Here is a 25,498-nt window from a genome sequence, read left to right on the forward strand (position 1 = left end):
GATTTCCTTCAAGTCCTACATAAAATCTCACTTCTACAGGAAGCTTTCCCCAACCTCCCTTAATCCTAGTGCCTTCCCTTACCTCCAATTTATACTATGTATATTTGTTTGTACATAGTTGCTGACAAGTGGTACCTTACTGTTGTTTGTTCAATCATGACCAACTCTTTGAAACCCCATTTGAGATTTTCTTGGCAGAGATACAGGAGAGGTTTGCCATTTCCTCATCCAACTCCTTTTACACATAAGGGAACCTAAGGTAGGCAGGGAAATGATTTGTCCAGGATCATACACACAGAGCTAGTGTCTGAGGCTGGATTTGAATTCAGATTCTAGCTATCCTCTGCACCACTTAGCAGCCAGATGTGCCACTATCTCTTATTTTGTAAATATTTCTGGGGTATTCATAGGCTCATGTTGATAAATAAAAGGATGATTTTTTTAAAAATCCAATCTGCTGCAGATATATATATATATACATATATATATATATATATATATATATATATATATATATATATTTTAAACATAGGAAAGGCAAAAGTAAATCTATCAGTAAAATTAAATAAAAAATTTTAAGATTTATTTTGCATGTACACAGTCTATCAAGTTGCTCTTTTTTTTAAAAAATGACATTTTTTTAATATCACTTTCACGTTTAAACAAATTCCTTCTGCCCTACCCAAAGAACCAGTCATAAAACAAAGAGTAAAAATGAAAAGGGGGGAAACAAATTAGACTGGCAAAACTAAGCAGCATATCAAATAATTCTGACCCATGTTTATAATGTTCCATACTCATAGTACCCCTCCTCCTCAAAGAAAAGAAGGCTTGCATTTTCTCATCTCTTCTTTGGAGACAAACTCAACAAATAATTGAAATTCATTACAGAAATTATAAGAAATACAGACCCTTCCAGGGGGAAAAACTCTTTCTCCATTCAAACACAAAATATTTTCTAGTCCCATGTATATGTGTGTATGTGTTTTCCCACTATTTCTTTTATGACATTATTTTCAAATTTACCATTTTTCTGATATCAAAACAAATGCCTTTCTTTCATTGCTTCTTCTTGTTCTTAAGATTTTATTCCTTTCTTCTTCTCTAAACCTTTTAAATATTTACAAACATGAAAAATCATTCTGTAACTATCATTTAACTAAGCAATAAATATTTAGCTTCTTTCTTCAAAAGTGGATTTATATTCCCCTAAATTTTTCAACTTGCTCTTCTCTACAGGCCTCCTCATAAGGTGTTGTTTTTTTTTGTTTTGTTTTGTTTTGTTATTGTTGTTTGTGATCTTGGCCTATGATTTCATTGGTATATGAATTTTCTTCTACCAATGTAGATCCATAACTGTTTTATAACTTCCTGCCTTAAGAGAGTTGCTAAAAAAAAAAAAAAAAAACTCTAATAAGGTAAGGGATTTGTTTATAATTATACTAATAGTATGTGCCAGAGAAAGAACTAAACATCCAGGTCTTTCTCACTTCAAGGTTGAGTCTGTATGAATTATGTCACATTGCTTTTATTGGTCTAGGTCTTTACACACACACACACACACACACACACACACACACACACACACACACACCCCTCAATATGCTGCCTGATTTGCAGCATATATGGTGCCGAATAAGACCTAACAAATAACAGGATAAGTTATATTCTACCAAGGCAATCTTGCAACTCAAAGCAACAATAACACTGCAGCAATTTCCTTAATGTTTTTCCTGCTGATGCTGTTTTCTAAGGTATGAAACTCTGGATTCAGAGAAGCTTGGAAAGTGATGAATAGAGGGATAAAACGAGAATATTCAGAATTTAAATGGCGTGCACAAGAAAAATTAATCATGTAGTCATAAAAGATCTAAGACTTCTGACTAATGTAAAATCATAGACTTGAAAGTGGAAGAGACTTTTATAAGGCCACTAAGTCCACCATGTCATCTTACAAGGAACTAAGGCCAACTGAGAATCACATACAACTTAGGGTTTTCTTGGCAAAGATGTTAGAGTGATTTTTCCATTTTTTTTTTCTCCAGCCTATTTTACAGATGAGGAAACTGAGGCAAGCAGGGTTAAATAACTTGCCTGGGGTCATCTGGTAAGTATCTAAGTCTAGATGTAAACCCAGAAGATAACTCTAGGTCCCATGCTCTATGAACTGTGACACTTAGTTATTCCTTGTAGACACCATGTAAATACTTAATGCTTTACTTACTATTAATAAAATGGTCACTGAACATAGTTATCTCAGTGGTTGCATTTATCAAGGAATTTTTTTATGATCATAACACATAGATGAAATATTCTTCATTTTAGAAAAATAAAGACAAAGCGCTTTTTATTACCAACTCAAATATTTTGGAGCGAGTTACTTTGGGCAATCAACAAACAATGAAAATTGGAATATTGTATTTCCTGTGCCTTTCCAGTGTAACTACAAAGATGTGATATACTATAGAAAATCATTTGTGAAAAAATATCTGTTCAATTTTCCATCTCTCTTTTGTCTTCCTCTCAGTTTCATCTTTCAATTCATTTGATATTATATTTCTCAGTTGGATTCTACGCCAGTCTTTCTGTAGGACTGTTTTTACTTTCATTGCTTTGGTTTTTATGAGGTGATTTTGTTTGTAACCTCACAATAGTTTCATCTATAATGTGCAAATAAGTGTATATTGTAAACTAATGTTGCCATTGGCTGCCATTTCTCTCCATCTGGCATAGATATCATATGTGTTGGCTGGCTAAGGCAATTTCTGGCCTTTTTATTGTGATGATTGCTTTACAAAATAATCTTTTGAAATGTAGAAAATAACATAAAGACGGGAAAAATAAATGGCAATTCAAAATTGCCATATAAGTTTTATTTATTTAAAAAGGGAATGGTAAATAGATTTTTAGCTGAAATAGATAGATATTATCCCCATTTTGTTGACTAGAAAGCTGAGGATCATAGAACCCTATGCCTTAGACCTTAGAAGTCCTAGAAGTGACTTTGAATTTTCAAAGGCCATGGTAGTGGAATATTAAGTTCTAGAAAAGCCTACCATGAAGGCTTCTAGTACTGAACCATCTGGTCTAATACTGGACGTTATATCTATTATCTGAGGACCACCCTGGGTAAGTTTGGACAGGAAGATTATCAGAAGATTGTATTTTAAGTTGGAGGCCACAGCAACTCATGAAACCATAAACTAAGGCTTGGAGAAGCTGTGATCTGAATCAAAAGATGGAAGAGGTGCCTTCATTCCTCTCCAGGTTACACTCCTGATGCTCTAAACTTTCTCTGTGTCCTTCATTTTCCTCCTCCCCACCACCACTTTATGTATTGTCTTTGAGGACAGGTATTCTCTTTCTTTCTGATTTTATTTATATTTTTAGCATTTAGCACAGTACCCAGTATAGAGCCAGCCTTAATAAATGCTTGTTGACTTGACTTGTTGACCTTACTAATCAAGCCATAGTATTTTGAAGTACAATCAGTTCTACTATCATGGGAAGTATGCATCTCTAAAACTCACCACTATTACAATTGAGCAACAAAAGAACATAGCCTTTATTGGAAAAATGAAGTTGTGGTATAATATTCCAAAACTTCATCACTGACACATTAAAAAATATAGACACCTAATAAAAACAATGATACAGTTTTATACATGTTAAATGGTTAAGAAATATGTAAATCCTATAATAAGTAGTGGTATACCCATAACTTTGTGATTACATTTAGGATTTTTTTGGCAAAGATTAACTAGAATAGTTCTCTAGCTCATTTTACAGATGAGGAAACTTAGGTAAGCAGGGTTAAATGATCACATAGCTAATAAAGTATAGCTAGATATAATCACATGTCTCAGGATCAAATTTGAACTGAGAGCCTCCTGATTCTAAATCTATAGATTTATAGATTCTCATTTATAAAATGAACTGAAGAAGGAAATGAAAAATCACTCCAATATTTTGAAGCTCTGAAGAGCTGGACATGATTGAACTGAGTGAACAAGTCCACAGTTTTGGCCCACTGCACAAACTGTGCTTTGCTACCCATAACTCTAAACTGGCAAAAACTGGCGCATCCAAATGGCAAAGATACCCATAACTCCAGCTGCTACAAGAGAGGGTATGATCTTTATGGGCTGCAACTTCATATTGCATTCAACTTGTGGTATTGAAAATGTGCTTTTTTAATATAGAAAAATTCACAAATTTGAAAGAATTAAGAGAATTGGAGAATGTACTTGGTGAACTGAGGTAGTTAGCAGTTGTTTGAAATATACGCATATACGCATTTGTTCATTCCTTTGTGGCTCATTTCATTTGGGTGTAGTTTTCTATGTTTTAACTATTTTGGGTGAAACTGTGCATAACCAAATCAAAATTCATGTTAGGCTCAAATTGTTCCTTATTACAGCAATCAAATTGGAACAAATTTAAAAATTTTTAAATAGGCATTATAGCAGAACTGACTTACTGAAGTAACATGTACTCTGCCTACTTCACAAAGTTTGGGGATGGCCAAATGAGATCTAAAGTATGTGAAAGTGCTTAGTAAATTCAATTAATAAACATTTATTAAGGATAAGGAACTGACACCCCACTTCATCTTGGATTCATTAGGACTACAACAACAGGTTGTCTTAAACAAATGTAAATAAATTTTCAGTGTCTACAAGAAACAGAAAAATCTTGAAAGATTTATAATAATTTCATAGACAATAAAAGAAATGGAGAATAGGCTGATAGTTTTTTGTTTTTTTTAAAGAAGGGTATTTAGAGAAGTAAATTAGCATTTATACTCTATTATGTGCCAGACATTAATCTTAATCTCTCTCAGTTTCATCAGTAAAAAGGGACTAAAACTAACATCTACCTCAAAGGATTATTATGCTAAATGTTGGGGGTTTTTTAAAATTTATTATCTCATTTATTATTGTGAGGTTCAACCTCACAAGAATCTTGTGAGGTAGATGCTGCATTATCTCTAGAGTTGAGGAAACTGATATAAACAGAGATTAAGGGCTTTGACCAGGATCTGAAGCTGTATTTGAATTCAGTTCTTCCTGATTTCCAAGCCCAGTGCATTGTGCTATCTTTTGTGTGCTATAAAATGGAACCTTATGTATAAGAATTATAAATATAACTAATTTTTTTTAATTGCTAATAGGCATATAGAACTTTAAGGCTTACAAAGCGATTGATCCTCACAAGAACTCTTTGATGTGGGTACTGGTTTTTCACCTTTTTTGCAGATGAGGAAACTGAGAAATGACTTGCTCAGAATTATAACAGCTAAGTAAATTTCTGAGGCAAGTCTTTCTGATTCTAAATCCAAAGTCCTCTCTGCTATCTAATAGAGGTTTTAATGATGAAAATAATCTATCTATTTTTTTCCCTTTTGACAGATCCACTACAAGACTTTGGCTTCTCTGTAGACCACTGTAACAATCCACTAAGTGAAAATGTCAATATTCGATTTGGAATTATTCTAAGTAAGTAAAATTTACCAGCTTAGACATTAAAAGTAAGAGCTCAAATATCCTTCAATTGCCAAGATGATTTGTTTTCACTATAGAGGCTATTGCTGATTCCTCTGCAACATACTGTATTTTCTTCCCATACATAATTTGTCTATTTTAATAAAAACTCCATGGACAGAAATCATATTTAATAATCTGTTCAAGTAATATGAGCTTTAGTCATCCATTTAAAATATGATGGAAATAACTAGAATCAGAAGACTCAACAATAAATTAAGGTTTTAGAGCTTAATATACTTAATAAATTATGACTGTCAATCCGCTCAACAATTTGATGTGAGCAATTATCTCAGCAACATGCAAATCCTCCACCATCAGCATGTTTTGTACCTCTTCCTTACAAAGAAAATTTTAAATGTTGCCATGACCTCTGAAGAGGAGTGACTTATAACTGGTGCAGCTGGAATTGGATTTCTGCTTTTTTAACTTATTTGTAATTATGTCTCTGAAATTAGTCTAACACTGTGGTTGCTATAATTATTAAAAGGTCTTCATTGAGACATTTTCATCAAGTTTCAAGAGAAAGGATTTTATTATATTTTATACATAGGATCACTCCATATTTAAACACTTATTGTTCAAATGGTAATTAAACAAGCATTAATTAAGCAACTACCATGTGTGAGGTGAGAGGAAGCAGGAGTCAGGAAGATGTGGATTCAATTAATGCTACTGATACATACTATTGCCTATATGACCCTATCAAGTCACTTAATCTCTCGTTGTCTCCAGAAAATTCTCTAAGACTGTGATATATAAATAGAAATATAATTCTTTCATACATACATATATACATAGACAGACAGGGGGATAGGTAGACAGTCAGGTAGGTAGATCAATAAATAGAAATAGATATAAATATACATGTATGCATACATACACACATACATTCATACATCCAGAGACATGCAGAAAGATAGATAGGTAGACCATTTATTAAATGGTTATTATGTATCAATTACTGGGCTAAATGTTGCAGATATAAGTACAAGCAAAAAAAAAAATCATCCCTACCCTCAAGGACGTTACATTATGATAACAGAAGATGGGATATAAAGGGGAGCTGTAAAAGAAAAGAGATGAAATGGTATCTATATAGGAGCTATTTATGAGGAAGTGGAAAAGCCCAAAGAGTAGAAGTAGAACTGAGAGAGAAGTAAATATGAATGTCCTGAGAAGGAGACAATGATGCTGCTGAAGGACTCATCCATCATAAGAGAAGATCATGGTCAATCAATAAGGAGTGTTTAAGTGTAAAAGAAAGGTCAAAATATGAGGCCCTGCCTTCAAGGAGCTCACAATCTAATGGGAGGGACCACATGTTAAAAACAAACAAACAAACTTCCAAATACTGCATAAATGGAAGGTAATCTCAAAGGGAGTCACTAGGTGAAGACATGAAGTGAAAATTACAGAGCACTTGTTGATTTGCAATAAGTTCCTTTACAAAAACTAATGAAATTACAGATTTAATTTTTTTAATGGCATGTAAGACAAAAATGAAACAGTCTCTGCCTTCAAGAAGACTTCATTCTGTTGAAAAAGACAATATGTACATGTACAAGTATATATATAATATAAATATATATATATACATATAAGCCAAAACTGAAAAAAAAACCTATTTGTTTTTGTTTGTTTTTAAGTTACATAAACCATGCCCTCTCTTGTGTTTTTATGACACTTGTATAACTCTTAGCTAGATACTTTCCTCAACAATTTCCTTCCATCTTAACCAATCTCCACAAAAAAGCTTCATTTTCTTATATATATTTATACACACAGAGTCTGTATATATATATATATATGTTAAAGTTAAATAAAGGAAAAATGTGATTTCTAAAAACTATTTGGTAACTATTTTATTTTATGTATTTAAAAGCATTTACCCTGACAAGAGGTCCTTTGCTTATCCAAATTCTTAAAGGAGTCCATTAAGAACTTTTGGACTAAATGATCTCCAAAATCTCTTCCAGATGAACTATTCTGTGATTCTAGAATTTTCTCCATTGTCTTTTTCTTGCTTTGTTCAGTGATTTTCAGTCATGTCCAACTTGTCATGAGCCCCTTTGGAGGTTTTCTTGGCAAAGGTACTGGAATGGTTTGGCATTTTCTTCTCCAGCTCATTTTATAAATGAGGAAACTGAGATAATGAGAGTGAAGTGACTTGACCAGAGTCACACAACTTGTAAGTATCTGAGGCCAGATTTGAACTCAGAAATATGAGTTTTCCTGATTCCAGGCCCAGCATTCTATCCACTGCATTGGTAAGAGGCCTTGGTCACATATGGATTTATATCTTTACTACAGATGGCATTAACAAGTCTACATTTAATTGAAACACTACAAGTTTGCATTAAATAAATTTGCATTACAAAATTGTTTAATGGGGGTGATGGGAGAGTGAGAAAGATGGAAGGAAGCAGGATTCATTTTAAATACTTGGTCCAAATTAAATAGCGAAATTCTGACCCACAAGCACTATTAACTTTTTCATATAGATTTTTAAACTGTAGATTCTAATCCCAGTTCTGCTTCTAATTTACAGTGTAGTCTTGAGCAAAGCAAATTTTTCTTTCTGAGCCTTAATTTTCTCATCCATAAAATGAATTAATACCATCTTCTCTGACCTACAGAGATGTTATAGAAGTATAATGAGGTAATGATTTTGAAAGTGACTTTTAAAAGTATAACATGCTGTGCAAATTAAATAGGGAAGCCCTATTTTAAAATAATATTCTAAAAGTCAAGCTACCTTAGCATATATACCATAAACACCTAGAATAACATTGATATCAAGTAATTGTTAATATGGCAAATAGAAATGTTTGAACAATCATCCTTTCTTGGTTTATTGCACTATATTTCACAATGAATTTTCTTCTATATAATTCTATAGATATTTCCAGGGATTCTGGGAGTAAATGACAATAATGCTATACTTCCATCTCCACCTGAAGATTCCATAACTTTGGTATTGATTAATACATTAGAATGCTTATTGTTTAGATCAAAAAATTAAACCTTTGTTTGGAATGTTTTGGAATATTCATTCTTAATGTCTGGAATTTAGCAAACTCACACTAAATGTTTTGAGATGCTAAGTTGTTTTTTTTTTTTCTTCTTACCACTCCCTCAAATGGCTTAATTTCTGAGGGTAACAATAATGTTATCTACATGTTTCTTGATTTAGGACCCCATTATACAGACATGATGTAGTAAAAGATTCATACAATTTTAAGCTCAGCAATTTGTGGTACTGAGCATATTGGAAGACTATAGTATGAAGCTACAAATAGAAAACTGATCAAAAATACAAAGCTAGAGAGTCTCTTTTTATCCCGTGAGCTTTTATCTATTGCAATACTATATAACACTATGACACTATAATACAATCCAAATACCAGAAATAAAAGGTGGTGTGTTTTTTTTCCGGAAAACTAATGATTTTTTTGGTTCACACTAATACAGATTTTTATATAAAGTAAAAATAAGTCTTCCTAACCCTCTACAACTTTAGTAAACCCACTCTTCTCTGCTGTTTAGGATATGACATCAATGAGCTGTTTCTTGACATGAATCTCTTCTCAATGCAAAAGTCCATATTTTCCTTTTCATATCCTGTGTGTGAAGTGGATTTCCCAAAGTTTTCTTTCTGTGGAAGAAGGAAAGGAGGTAAGTTTTTTGTTGTGATAAATTCCTAATGACTGATGCTGAAAAATAAAAGTCAGCAACAGTACCATGATGAAGTATAAAGTTACATTTGCTATGAAAAGAGGATAAACAACAAAGTGATTAGTGAGAGACAGAGGCAGAGAGAGACAGTCAGAGACAGAAAGAATATCAGAGAATCTTATAGGACAAAGGGAACTATCAGGGACCCTAAAGATCAAATCATTCAGGTAGAAGAAAAATGACTAAGCTATGAAGTGAATTTGATAGAACAGAAAACCATGAATTTGACTTATAAATTCTTCAGTTTCAGAGCCTCAACTGTGAAAATAATCTTTGATTCTATTATTCCAAATAACTTTTCACAGCCAATCAATTTCCCATTTAAATAGAAATAGTAGTTATTTAAATGTAAAATTCTAATTCTTACTTAAAAGCTCTGTTTGGCTCATCAAAACACTTACTTCAAAGTAGGATTGCTTTTCTTAATGCCTGGTTCCAAAATTACTTTCCTCCTTGAGACTACCTCTGCATACTGTCCAATGGCTAATGAAGAAGTATTTCATAAATTGTTTTTTTTTTCATCCCTAATTGCAGTTTACCTCACTAAAATACAGGTACTCTATTTATATCACCTTATACCCATGTCTGATGCTGTTGTCCAATGACCAGCAGGTCACCTCCCAACATTCTCCCATCATTTGCCACCACTATATTAATGACCCATCTAACAACCAAATTGACTGCATAATTCCTAACCCCTTCAATTCCAAAAACTTCTTCTCTACTTCACTTCAGCCCAAACAGTGACTGGATCACACCTAAGACTTTATCATTCTAAGATAAATAGCAAGATAGTAAAAGTATAAAAAGTCACTGGGCCCAGAAAAACTGCATACTAGAATAGTGAAGGAATAGGCAGATACAATTTCTGAAATAGAAGTCTTTGTAAGAGTATCAAGAAGGAGCAAAGGGAGGAAGGGAGGGAAGGAGAGAGGGAGGAAAGAAGATTGTGAAAAGTAGGATTAGAAAAGAAAAACTTGCAATTTAAAAAAAAAGAAATAAAAAGGATCCTACTTATTATAGACTATTGAACTTGACTTTAGTTCTGAGAAAAATTCTAGAAAACAATTATTAGGATGGTTTAAAATATTTTTTTAAAAAAAGCAGTAATTACAATATGACAACAATAATTTCTGCCTCATCAGAAATATGTCATACCAACACTTCTATGATAAGATGAAAATAAAAAAAATTAAAAAACTGAGACAAAAGAGTATACATAGTGACTATAACAGTGTGAATGAGGGAGCTCTTAAGGGAGCAAAACTTTAGTCAATATACATTGGTCAAGTCTCACAATCAGTGACAGAAAGTCACAGCTATAAGGTCAATATTAGTACCACATTTCCAAAGTTAAAGAATATAACCTTTCATTCAGATAATAATTGATAAATCAAACTGTTTTCTTGAGAATCCTCTGTTGTAAAAAAAAAAAAAAAAAAAAAAAAGATGTTTGTTGGATGGTCTAGGCAATGAAAGAATTTAGGACTGAGGGGAAGAAGATACATAAAGTTTCCAAGTTCTACAAAGCCTGGAAGATCTGCTGCTTTACTAACTCCACCCAGTTCCTTCCAGTCTTGCTCTCAATGGGATTTATAAAGACCCAAGCTGATCCCCAGTGATATAATGAAAGATCAAAAGAATTTCCTGATCATATATCAAATAAGAGTTTAAAATGACCAAGTCTGAATGAGGGGCAACAGAAAAACTTCCCTGCAATAGCCTAGATACGAATCACTTACCAAAAACAAAACACAAAACAAAATACTAAACTAGCCCTAGATCATTCTTTCTTCAATGGAAAAAGCTTCCAGACAGCTGAAGACCAGCAGAGTGACAGTAAATAGTTCCATGCAGATGCCAGCAGAGAGCAGCACAGCAAAGAGCATAAACACCCCACTCCACCCTTAGCTCAGAGGAAGAAGCATCTTACAGACTAAAAGTATAACCAGAAGAAATCTACAGTTCTCTGGAACAAACAAAAGCAGGGCATTCAATGCTGGCAAGCCTTTATGACATAAAAGTCAATAAAGTACAGTATCTAGTAGGAGGAAGGTGGAGAAAGATTCCTGTGTAGATAGAATATTAGAAACATGAGTTACTGAATATGTATGTTTTCTGAACATGTGTTGACTCACTGTGTGCTTCCCTTCCTCCATGAGTGTTTCCTCAATATACGTATTCTTTTATTTTTATTTACTTGTTTGTTTGTTTTGCTGAGGCAATTGGGGTTAAGTGACTTGCCCAGGGTCACACACTTAGGAAAATGTTAAGTGTCTGAGGCCAGATTTTGAACTCAGGTCCTCCTGACTTCAGGGCTGGTGTTCTATCCACTGCACCACCCAGCTGCCCATTTTTATTTTATTTAAATGTAGATACGATCCTATCACTTTTCTCTTCAATCAATGGTTTAATATTGCCTCTTGGATCAAATATAAGTTCAAACCCTGTACAACTTTGTTCAATCGATCTTTCCAACATCATGGTACATTATTTCCTCTTCTGCACTAAGTGATCCAGCCAAATTGACCTCTCTGTTTTTCTAATATTACATCCATCTCCCATTTCCATTCCTTTTTAACAGTCCTTCCCCATCCCAGACCAAGGATGTACTTTCTCATCTTTGCCTCATACAATCCCTCTCTTCCTTCCAAAACATTATCTTCTACAATCATGAAACTTTCCTAATCTTTTCAAATACTAATGCCCTCTCTCTAAAACTACCTTGTATTTAATTACTTTGTACTTATTTGTATTTGTTTATTCTTTTTATATTTATTCCACATATAATTAAATATAAAATAAATATTGACATGTAATATGAATATATGTTACATATACTTATACATAATCTTTATATATACTTAAACCTATATACCAATTTATGATTTGTTATATAACAAAGTTAAACTAATGTATATGTTATACCAATATATATTTCATATAAGTAAATGTTATATTTAAGTTATATATTTGTTATAATTAATTAATATAATCCATATTAAGTTACATATTTAATATATAAGTATATGTTATATTTAAGTATATATTAGTATAAGTTTAAGCTATATAAGCTATCATACAATATCATACTAATATAACTATAAGTTTATTATATGTATGTTATCTTTACTTGCATCAATAAAACATAAGGAGAATAAATACAAATCACAAATACATATGTAGAAATAGAGATAGATAGATATAGATACCCTTGGTGTCTTACGTACAGTTAGGAATTGTTTCTTTTGTTGTACTTGTATCCCCAATTCTTAGAACAATGCTTATTGATTGATTAATTATACCTCAGTTTTTTCATCTATAAAATAGATTAGACTCAATGGTGTCTGTCTCTAAGGTCTCTTTTAACTCTCTAAGATTGTTTCCATAAGGTTCTTCTCTTGGTTTCAGAAATACCATAACCTTCTGAATCTGCTCTTTCTCTAACTGAGAAAGATTCTAACTGAATCTTTGACTCTTCAGTGGGCGTTCCTTTAAATTCTGCCTTTCATCTTCTTTTCTCTCCTTCTCCCCTCTGGCAATTCCATTTATGCCTAAGACCTATAACTCCCTACAAATGATTCCCAAATATGCATCTCTAATCCTGACTCCTATACTAAATTCTGGATCAGTCCTCCTATAGGACATTTCCACTTGAAGTTTTTACCATCACTTTCTTTTACATGTTTAAAACCGTTTATTTCATTTTCCCCTAAATTCACTCTTTTAACTTTGCTATTTCCATCATTGGCATCAAAATTTATTGAACTTTACACATTCAAAATATGGGGGGAGGGAGGTTTCAAATCTTTCTCTTTTCTAGCATTAAGCACAGTGCTTAGTACATAGTAGGCACTTAATAAATGCTTATTGACTACTTTCTCACTTCTTAGTTTTCAAGTCCTGAAGATTCTGCCTCTGCTATATCCCTTGTATTCATCCTTTCTTCATTCTTCTTTACCATCTGCCTAAACTACTACAAAAATTATCCATAAAATTCTTCCTTTCTAAATGATATCTACTTGAACCTCCCATAGCATTTTCTTCTGTATATCTTTCAAGGAATTGTTTGTTTATTATGTTCAACTTTTTGTATTTGTGTCTTATCTCTCTTTTCTTATTGCTGATGTTCAGTTGTTTTCAGTTATGTCTGTCTCTTCATGACCCAATTTGATATTTTCTTGGTAAAGATCTTATAGTGGTTTACCATTTCCCTCTCCAGATCATCTTACAGGTAAGGAAACTGAGACAAACAAGATTAAGTGATTTGTCTGGTTAGTATCTGAGGCCAGATTTGAACTCAGGAAGGTGAGACTTCCTGACCCCTGGATACAACATAGCATTTTCTTTTTTATTGTTGATTTCTTGAATTTACTCTATGCACTTTGTCAAGTAGTTGCTTACTAAATTATAAAATCCATAAAGATAGGAATGATGTCTTTTCTAAGTTTTGTATCTCCCAAGTATATAAGACAGCTCGCAAGAGTAGGCTCTCGGTGAATGTCTATCATTGTGTGCCCTCATCCATCTTTACCACTAAGTACTCCCCTTTTCATTTATTTAATCATTCATAAAATATTTAATTTCAATAAGGAATTATGCTAGATACTTTGGAGATTATAGTAGTGAATAAGACAGAGCCCCAGATCTCAGGAAAAAAAAAAAAAAAAAAAGGTCTTAAAAATCCAAAGGAGAAATAAAAATATGTCCACTGATAAATATAAAATAGCACATGACCAGTTTTCAAAGTAGTAGAAATAAGATGTAAAGGAGTTCAGGAGTGGCCATTGCAGACATTATTTCTTTTTTATGATAGCTTTTTATTTACAAGATATATGCATGGGTAATTTTTCATCACTGACAATTTCAAAACCTTTTGTTCCAATTTTTCCCCTCCTTCCCCCCCAACCCCCTCTCCCAGATGGCAGGTAGATCAATACATGTTAAATATGTTAAAGTATATGTTAAATACAATATATGTATACATGTCCATACAGTTATTTTGCTGCATAAAAAGAATGGGACTTTGAAATAGTGTACAATTAATTTATGAGGGAAATCAAAAATGCAGGCAGACAGAAACAGAGGGATTGGGAATTCTATGTAGTGGTTCATAGTCATTTCCCAGAGTTCTCCCACTGGGTGTAGCTGGTTCAGTTCATTACTGCTCTATTGGAACTGATTTGGTTCATCTCATTGTTGAAGATGGTCACATTCATCAGAATTGATCTTCATATAGTGTTGTTGTTGAAGTGTATAGTGATCTCCTGGTTCTACTCATTTCACTCAGCATCAGATCATTCAAGTCTCTCCAGGCCTTTCTGAAGTCATTCTGTTAGTTGTTTCTTACAGAACAGTAATATTCCATAACATCCAGACACTATTTCTATCAGCTTTAATATACAAATAGTGAAAATTCAATAGAGGTTTGTTTTTGGTTTTGATTTTTAATATATTTTTAAACCTGTTATAAGAATCCAGCCTTTTCCACAACTGGCTTTACCAGTCTCCTTCTTGTCATATCTCAAAACAATTCAAGACTTAAGGGGTAAATTAAAGTATTAGGAATTGATGTAAAGAAGCTCAGAGATAGTAGACTATATTAAATAATTTTAACTAATTATTTAAGTACCTATAATTGAGAAACATTCTGCACCTAGGAAAAAATGGGTTACCAGATTAGTCACGAAGGAAGCAAACTTGAGAGTTTGAATCAATAGCCATTTATTTGGGAATTAAGAATCAAGTAACAAGAAGTGAGAAAAGGTCTGAGAGAAGGACAATGAGCAACAATAGTTGAAATGTGAAGAAGGTTTAGGACAGAGAAAGGCACAAAGCAGCAAAGAAGGAGTATGGTTACAATTCTCTTTGTAGCATATAAAAAGAAGTCAGAGATCTAAGTGATTTGAGCCTGAGAATAGTTGGTTTTACAAGGTGTTTTGCCTAGGATTACACAGAAAGTTCCCATAGCTAGACTTGAACCCAAGTATTTCTGATTCCAAATTCAGTTCTGTTGACCGTACCTTAATTGCTTTAAATTATAACTTTGAAGGCCTACTAACTACTCCTCTAAGTCTTACTTTCTTCATTTATAAAACAGAGGATTACGATGGTACCTATCTCTTGATATTATTGTGAAGCTCAATGAAATGATGCATATAGGTGAAAGGAAGGGAACAAGCATTTATTAAGTGTCTACTGTATGCCTGGCACTATGTTAAGCACTTTACAAATATCTCATTTCATCCTTTTAACAAGATAGGTGTTATTATTATTATTCCCATTTTATAGATGGGGAAATTGTAAAGTACATCTAAAGCACTGGACAAATGTCACTTTGTAGTACAGTTTATTATCTCAGATCCTTTGTGCTTTAGCATGCTAAGCTTTGCTGCTTTGTAAGCTTTCTTAATGATGTATATCCTTTTTTTTTTTTTTTTGACTTAATATATTATGGTTGAATCCAAAGCACCCTGAGCCTGGGACAAGAGATCACGCAGTCTTGGGAAAGATCTGTTTTCAAAGGGACTGGTGACATTCCTAAGGCCATTGTTTATCTGCAACTTCTCAAGCCCCATCCTCTGGTCTTAAGTTTGTCTTCCTGCCCACCCCACCCCTGCTAAGAAACATCCTGGCACTTAGACTTGAAAATAAAAACAACCGAAAGTGCTACCAGATCAACAGAATAGAGGGGGCTTTCCCCAATGCATATGAACAGAAACAGCCTGATTGTGGGCTGCTCATCATTCAACAAGCATTTACTGAGTGTCTGCTATGTGAAAAGCACTGTTCTAAGAAATCTGGAAGCCTCAGAGATGAATAAAATATGGACCCAGACTTCATGTAATTTATAATCCAGTGGGGAAATTATAGTTAATATATGAAAACAATGTTGGTTGTGTTCTGTGCTTTTATGCACTTATAATTAAGTGATGATGCCATTTTTTTTCAGTTATATGCAATTTAGATCTATACCAAAGTTGGCACCCATTGGCACAAATGAGAGAAAGCAGCATGAGAGGTCTTACCATTGCTGTCCCAAACAAGGACTATAGCTTAACTATATCAATAATCAACAAGTATTTATTAAATGAATATTATGTGCCAGGCACTGTTGGGTTTAGGGGGAGCTCTGTACAAATACAAAGTAGCTTGAGGGGAGAGGTTATCAGCAATTAAAGGGACTGAGAAAGTAGAAATTACAGAGAAAATAATGTTTGAGCTGTGTCTTAAAAAAAAAAAAAAGTGAAAGATTCTACAGAGTGGACATGAGGAGGAAGTGTATTCCAAGTGGGCTGACTGACAGAATAAAGACATAAGATGAGAGAGACAGAGCAAGAGAGAGAAAGAGACAGAAAGACACAGACAAATAGTCAGAAAGACAAATAGAAACAGAGACAGAGAGAGAAAAAAACAGACAAGAAACAGAGAGAGACAGTCAGAAAGACAAACAGAAAAAGAGACAGAGAGAGAAAAAAAGAGACAGAAATAGAGAGAGAAAAACAGTCATAAAGACAGACAAACAGAAACAGTGACAAAGAGAGAGAGAGAAAACAGCAAGACAGAAACAGAGAGAGACATTCAGAGACAAAGACAGAAAGACACAAATACAGAAATAGAGAGAGGCAGGGAGACAGATGAATGACAAATGGAGAGAAGGCTAGTTTAACTAGATCAGAGTAAGGAAAAGGGAATAATTAACCTAGGGTGCACAAACACTAAACATGAGTTCCATTCAGCTGAGGACATGGAGGATAGCTAAGTTGGTCCCAACAATGCTTGGGGAGAAGAGGGGGGGGGTGATCATTTTGGCTAGAAGGCTAAGAAAGCTGAGATTTGTTTTGGATGAATGCCAGGCATCTGCATCCAGTGGTATTCCTGCATTTGCTCTATTGCTTGAGGGTGGGGATGAGGATAACTGCAGGCAATCCTGTCGATAAGATGGCACTTGGGGAATTGCCAGCAAATTTCATGTAGCATATAGTTATCCAAAAAGTGATATACAAATGCTGCACAAGCAACCAATTATGCAAATTTTGTAAGCCAGGGAAATAGAATTTTCAATTCAGAGGCTTCTCAGAGTATTAAAAAAAGAAAAAAAAAAAAGCCCACCCACCAGCATCCTGAAGGTCTGACTCCATTCCAAAGCAGTGATTAATAATAAGACCCTGGGAAGAAAAAACATGACACCAAGGAGAATGAAAGTCAATCCCAAAGCAGGCGCAAGCTGCTGTTTACATATTAAGCCACAAATCCAGATCCTCTGAGGTTTACAGGTCCTTAGGCTTAGTGCAATGAGAAGATTTTGCTTTCACTGAGTGTGGTACATTATGATGTCAATTTGCAGATAATTTGTTTGGATATTTTTTTTTGGAGCATTAGTGTGCATGTCATTTCAGCCAGAGTACCACTTAGTGTCTCCTAAACTGCATAAAGTGAGGAAATGAGTCAGGACTAGAGAGCAAGTCTGGGAAAAATTTACTTCCCTTTTCCATCTCATTTTAGCCCATTTGTGTAAAGGCACTAAACAAATCAGCCCAAATGAATACACCTCTGAAGGTGTATTACAAACTACCTGTGTAACCTTAGGCAAGCCAACTTTCCTGGACCTCCCTTTCATATGAATCAGTTAATTAAAAAGCATTTGTTGAGTGCCTACTGTGTGCCAAGCAATGTACAAAGGCAGTGAATGAAATAAGGTCTCAAGAACTTATATTCTAATGGAGAACACAAGTTCATAGGGAATATTTCTTTCAAAAATAAAATGCCTGTTTCCTACTAATATCTTGCATAAGTGATTCTATGGGGTACATGTATGTTATTCTCATAAAATGTTAATTGTCATAAAAGTTAATCATAAAAGATGTCAGTTATCTTTTTTTGGAATTTATACATGAACACACATATATACACATCCTTATATTTATATAATAAATATAAAAGAAAATATAAATAAATTCAAAATAATTAACTACATTGGAAAGAAAGGCATTGGAAGTTGAGGAAGAAGGGATCAGGAAAGGCCTCCTATTGAAGGTGCATCTTAAAGAAAGGAATGATTTTATGAGGTAGAGGTAAGGAGGGAAGGCATTCCAGGCATGGGGGATAACAAGAACAAAAGCATGGAGATGGGAGATGAAATGTCAGGAGTGGAGTAAAAGCCAATTAAGCCAAATGGTTTCTGTAAAAGGATTTAGTCTGATGGCCTATAAAGTCCTTCTATCAATGAGGAAGTATACTCCAAAGATGCATATTGCAACCCATACTATGACCAGATGATGCTATCTGAGCCTTGCTCCAGGTGGCAGGAATCACAGATAATCATAGAAGTTATGGAGTTAGAAGAAAGAATTAGAGATGATCTAGTTCAGAGCTTTTCAAGCATAACACTCTCTCTGGTTTCATTCCCTCAATTTACACTGCTACTGATGGGTTGTATCCCTGCTACTACTCTGAAGAACCTAGGATTAACCCTATCAGTAGCTATCTTCTCAACATTAGCTCACAAATCCCCACCAGTGTGTTCTGCCTAACAATCAAAGTTCTTTAGCAAAACTATTTTCTCAAACAATATAGCAAATATACTAGCTATAAAACATTTCCCCTAAAAGCTTGTAGTGGATTATCCTACAAATGTATACTGAGTCTAGACATTAAAGTACAAGGGTAATGAGACTTGACCTATGTGTCCTTTCTTTCTCCAGAGGATATTGCATTTGCTTTCACAACATGCTTACCTGTAATGTTATTACTGTTTTGTTAATTGTCTAGATCTTTTTAAAAGTGCTAATAATGCAGATTAAATTTAAAAGCAAGTGTGCAAACTCTCCCCCCAGTTGTTAAATGTTTACCAACACACCCTTGAATTGTTGTGTAAACACTACTTATTAAGCTCAGCTGCAGTGCTCTAAGAGTGAATGAAGTTTTCTTCAGACCAAAGGCCATAAAATGACAACAATAACAATAACAAGCATTTTTATAATATTTTACAATTTGCAAAATGCTTTATATTGATTTATATATTTAAGCCTCACAATAGTAAAAGATGTTGACTTTGTAGGGTCCACATTAATAGATACCCTTGCAGACCTATAAAATCGTAGGGACTCACACCAAGCACACTACTTCCATGTTACACTTAGTATTTAAGATAGTCTCTCTTTGAATTCAGAGGCTCAGCTCCTTTGCTGACCTCTTCACAATTGACCAATTCAAGTTTTAGACCCAATGTGGAATGTTTCCCGTCTAAATGACTGCTTTTTCTTTTCAACCTCTCTACCTTTCCTGTCGGCTTTATTAAACTCTCACTAGGACAGACAAAAATTAACTAGTATTGAACAGAATTATCCTGTAGGGTGTGCATAATATTAACAGCCTAAATTTCATTTAGCATGTTACATTTTTTAAAAATGCTTTCCTCACGATGACACTGTACAAACACCGTCACTCCTATTTAATAGATGAGAAAATGAGGCTGACAAAAATTAAGTGACATGCCTAGTAAGTGTTGGAACAAGGATGTGAATGTAGGTCTTGCTTCACTCCAAGTCTAGCCCTTTCTTCACAATACTATGCCTTACTCAAAGATGATAAATCTGCTAAAAAATATATGTTAGATCAATTGAGAGCAAACAATATCATAGTTGAAGAGGTCCTAGAAAGGCTGCCCATTCCTTGAACATTCAGCTTCCCCATCTTCTCTTCCTCCTCCTCCTCCTGAAATCCCTAGCTTACTTCAAATGTTACCTCCTATACAAGGTCCTTTCTGATTTCCACAGTGGGAATTCCCATTGTGGGAATCTGCTTACCCCACAAAAATTACTTCATACATATTTAGTACGAACTTATCTGTGCATTTGCTATTGCTATTGTTCAATCATTTAGTTGGGTCCTACTCTTTGTAGCCCTACTTAGGATTTTCTTGGCAAAGATGCTGGAATGGTTTGCCGTTTCCTTCTTCAGCTCATTTTACAGATGAGAAAACTGAGGCAAACTGGGCTAAGTGACTCTTCAAGGTCACACAGCTAGTAAATATTTGAAGCTGGATTTGACCTCACTTCTTCCTGATTTCAGGTGTAGCACTCTATCCATTGCACCATCTTACTGCCATGTGCATGTTGTTACACTCCAATAAAATACAAACTCTATGAGGGTGTGGATTGTTTTTATCATTGTATTTTTACCTCCTAATACATACTCAAAATATAATCAAATGATTTTGTGACCAAAGATGTATACTGCAACCCATACCTGACTGTGTCTCCTTTAAATCTTATCTATATCATTCTAGAAGTCAGCAACAGAGCCCTAATATTCCGGGCTCTTTCTTGATATTGGAATAATATCAATTGATGCACAGTAGTGTTAATTGATTATCTCTAATATGGCCATATGCTCAGCCCATCTTATTCCAGTTCTTCGTACTTCTTTACTTGTTATATACTATGGACTGCTCATTTCTACCATTTCTTTCTCTATTACCATCTGAATAATACTTCATTTCAATTCTTAAGTACGAGAGTGTTCTGTGACTCACAGGCATATAAAACTAGCATAATATTATTTCAAAAGTGGTCCCTCATTTCAGTTTAATGTCATGAAAGAAACTTTTTAAAATTTCCTACAAGCAATTCGGCTACTTTCCCCTTCCTGTTTAACTCTGGGCCAACTGGTTGTTCACCTGCCATATACATCTACCACATAGATCAATGGATGAACTCTACACCTTTTCTGTTTAATTTCAGGTCATGATTTGGATTAGAATTTTTTATTCACTTGATTTGTTCTGTAGGGCAAACTATTTTGAGTGATTATGGATTTCATAAAGAAGACTCTGACATGCTCTAGGATATAATAGAAGCAGCATAATGTCAGTCAAAAATGAGAATTTCTGAAGAACCTTACCATCTTTTTGTTGTATTCAGTCATTCAGTCATTTACAACTCTTTGTGACCCCAGGGGCCACAGCAAACATACTGGCAAATATACTGGAGTGGTTTGCCATTTCTTTCTCCAACAAATAAGGCAAAGAGAGATTAAGTCATTTGTCCAGGGTCACACAGCTAATTAGCAAATTAATCTTTAAGATTAGATTTTAACTCAGATTAATAATTAATAATGTTCACACTCAGATCTTACTGACTCCAGGTCCAGTACTCTATCCACTGAGCCATTTAGCTGCCTCTTTATAATCTATAGGGATAACAAAATTGGGGCTGTACATGGGATTTCCTTGATGTAGGGTCTCTCAAATGAGGGAACTCTCTCTACTAATAGTCTTTGGCACCTTCTCCTTAAGATATTAGAGAACTGTCTAAATCAGAAGTGCTCCATGCAGCCTGCAACAATCCTAAGTGTAGCATCCCAATGTCATGAAAAAGCAATAAAGTACCCAACACATTTGGGTGAACTCCCTATTGTTGACTTATAGGGGAAAAAAATCCTAAACAATAATGACAAAGCCTGAACAACTCATTTAACTCATTTGATTGCCTCAGTTTCCTTGACTGTAAAATGGAAGTATAATAATACCTACCTCTCAGGGTTGCTATGAAGATCAAAAGACTAAATATTTATAAAGCTCTTAATAGACTTTATAGCCACAGTAGGAGCTTAATAAATATCGTCTTCCCTTCCCTTCCCAACTCTCTCAGCTTCATTTTGCTCACCTGAAAAATAAAAAGGAGATATTAATAGCACTTACCTCAGAGGTTGCTGCAGGGATCAAATAATATATGTAATTGTAATATAAATATAAACTACTACTATTATTTATATTGTTCTTATTATTGATTGATTCTCTCTCTTTTATGAAGTAATATTACCCATAATCTTTCACCATCCTTTTCTGAAAGTTTTTACTAATAAATTCATCTTCGATATTAATGCTGTCCAGGTCTGCTATATCTTTCTGTTTAGCAAGTATCAAGTATTTATTTCAGTACCATCTCAGCTTTTTTCCTCATGGCAATTAAGATATATTATTTGAACTTCAGTATGAAATTATTATCATCTAAGTCTATATAATTCCTTCCAACCATATCTCATTTTTCTTCATCAAGAACTCATTATTTAAGGTCAAATGACAATTGTTTTTGTTAGACACTATATAGTTTTCCAATTTTTATTCCTTTTTCTAGCTTTATACTAATTTTTATCTTTGCTCTAATTGGCAGTAGTCTGATTATACACAGATAGATGATTAGGAATGATTCCCACAAGAGTAATTTTTCATTTTTATTCATTAAAACATAATTGATATTCTTTTTTGTGGTTTTATTTGATGTCCATAATAGCTAACATGTTTTGATTCTTTTCTTGAAAATAATATTTATGTTATATAAGTGTTAGGATTCTGGGTTGTCTAGAAGTCTTTGAGCCCTATCCATTGATATGCTGATAAATGTTTAATAACCAACTTTGAAAAAATGTATTCATGATTCACATTTAAGCTTAATGAACATTATTAATATTTTTCTATCATTTTCTTAATTCTAGCCAACCAACAATACAATAAATCAAGCCCCGATTTGTAATAATTACTGGTTTCTGAAGTTTTAATGTTCACACTGAAAATTTAATAATTGGGTCTTAAGAGCCTACAAGAATATAAAAATGGTTAGTATTGCTGCTTGTTAATTTTTTCTTTCAATGTACACTATTAAGAGGCTTTTGTCTTACATATTTTTTTTTTTTGGCTTAGAGGAAATAATTTCCTGTTTTATATCTGATTTCGACTATATATTGACTACCTTTCCACTCCCTGCTTTGGGAAGACCCTAGACATGAGTAAAACCTCAGTTTTAAATAAATATTCCCTAGAGGCTGGGGTGCCAAGAGAAAAGGAGTCTGATACTTCTTTTTAGAATATAGAACTCTACAAAGACTAAATCTGGTCATCCTATGCATGGGTCCAGAGAAAAAACCCTTAGAGGAGAAGAGAATATATTTCTTTACCCCCGTAGGCCCAGCAATAATTTCTAATGGTTAGAAATTAATAAATGAATGACTTTAATATATCTCTTTTACATTTCCCGGGGCATTCAAAGCCTCATTTTTAGAGAAGTAAACAAATTATGAAAAAATTGACACGGCTCACTTCTGATTCATTCTTTTTTCATGATGGCTAAGTTACTTTTAACTCATTTGTTGGCATCATGTCAAATGGATTAAATTCTCTTAGGCTTAATCAGATTTCTGTCATGTTTTCAAACATTAGTCATCTCAAATAGTGCTAGATCACCAGTTTCACTGTCATTTTTGTTTTGTTTTGCTTTGTTTAGCATCTTCTTGTCATGGAGAAAAAGAGTTTTGCTAAGTACTGAACCTATAAACAGAAGAAAATACTGTATATATAAGCAACATAGATAAGGATGAGATAAAAGTAACCTATATATTAGTGCAATATATAAGTAGTATATATAAGCAACACATATAAGTGCTACATATAAGCAACACTTGTGTATTGCATGTACAGGACATATTATAGGCAACATATATAACAAGCATTACCTTGCTTTCAGTAACTAATTAATGGAATCTAGAATTTCTGATGTGCTTTTGTTCCCAGATACCTTTCCATGTGGTTCTTCTGATGTTATTGTTATTACCTTTAATTGGGCAACATGACACCTGAATTTTCCATTCCCCTTACGAGCTAGATAATGATACAAATCTTCCATTGATTTTGTGCAGATCTCTGATTCTCTCAAGTTGCTTGTGTAATGGTCATTTTGATACCTGCTCTTAAGGTATCCCTTGATAAATCCACCTTTCTTCTATAATCATAATTGTGCATACAGCTCTATACCCAACTCTATGCAAATCCTGAAGTCTGTATATCCATTGCATCAAACATTGTAGAACGTATTCATTTTTTTCATGCTTTATTGTAGATTTATTTAATTTATTAAACATTTCCCAATTACATTTTACTTAATAGTATTATATTGTTTCCAATTACATGTAAAGATAGTTTTCAACATTCACTTTTGCAAGATTTTGAGTTCTAAAAGTTTTTCTCCCTCTTTTCTTTCTCTCCTCCCCAAGACAGCAATCTGATACAGATTACACACATAAAATCATTTTAAGCATATTTCCATGTCAGTCATGTTCTAAAAGAAAAATCAAAACAAAAGGGAAAAACCATGAGAAAAAAGTGAAAATAGTATGCTTCCATCTGCATTCAGTCTCCATAGTTCTTTCTCTGAATGTGGATAGCATTTTCCATCCATTGAACTTGTCTTGTATCACTTGATTGCAGAGAAGAGCTAACAAAGTTGATCATTATACAGTTTTGCTGTTACTATATATAATGTTCTCAGGCCCTGCTCACTTCATTCAGAATCAGTTCATATAAATTTTTCCAGGCTTTTCTAAAATCTGCCTGCTCATCATTTCTTATAAAACAATTGTATTCTATTTCATTCATATGTCACAATTTATTCAACTATTCACCAGTTGATGGGCATCCCCTCAATTCTCAATTCCTTGCTACTACAAAAAGAGCTGCTACAAATATTTTTCCACATGAGGGTACTTTTCCCTTTTATATGATCTCTTTAGAATACAGACCCAATAGTGGCATTGCTGGATCAAAGGATATTATATTCATTTTTGATGAATAGAGACAATATTAACTTTCTATGATGGAGGGCATATTTGATTTCATTATGTCAGACTCAAAAAGGGGGATCTTAATCTAAACCTCGTTTTAAAAATCATTTGACATAGCAAGGCTGTTTTTGTTAAACACTTTGTTAATAGGTTTAATTTTTGAAGTTTGCAATAACTAAAAATGTTTAATAACTTAAGTTGTTAGCACTTCTCTCTTCAGATTTCAGTAATTCTATATGTATTATTATTATCATCATCATTTTTATTATTTTATTATCATGGAGGCAATTATAATATTTTATCTTTTCTCAATTCTCATTCTCCTTGACCTCTCTTTAGTCTTTAACACTATTAATCACTGTCTCATTCTAAATGATCTCTCTAGTTTTCAGGACAACACTCTCTCTTCCTTCTCCTCTTACCTATCTGACTATCTGTCCTCTGCCTCCTTTGCTAGATCCTCCTCCAGATCATGCTTCTAAACATAAAAATTCCTTAGGATTCTATCCTAGGTACATTTTTCTCCCCCCCCCCCTTATATTCCTTTACTTGGTGATCTCATCAGCTGATGATTCTCAAATATATCTTTCCTGCCTCAACCT

The 25,498-nt window shown here is 33.7% G+C and overlaps 1 protein-coding gene across 3 annotated transcripts in view; it reads left to right on the forward strand.

Moving 5' to 3' along the window:
* Positions 1 to 25,498, forward strand: part of LY86 (lymphocyte antigen 86) — a 217,853-nt gene that overhangs the window by 67,856 nt on the left and 124,499 nt on the right. For all 3 annotated transcript variants that reach the window (XM_074270984.1, XM_074270982.1, XM_074270981.1), the window contains exons 2-3: positions 5,412 to 5,498; positions 9,093 to 9,221. In XM_074270984.1, coding sequence (XP_074127085.1) covers positions 5,412 to 5,498; positions 9,093 to 9,221 — 216 coding nt within the window. The remainder of the gene's footprint in view (positions 1 to 5,411; positions 5,499 to 9,092; positions 9,222 to 25,498) is intronic.

Source organism: Sminthopsis crassicaudata, chromosome 1 (assembly GCF_048593235.1).
Source record: "Sminthopsis crassicaudata isolate SCR6 chromosome 1, ASM4859323v1, whole genome shotgun sequence".
NCBI classification, from domain to species: Eukaryota; Metazoa; Chordata; class Mammalia; order Dasyuromorphia; family Dasyuridae; genus Sminthopsis; species Sminthopsis crassicaudata.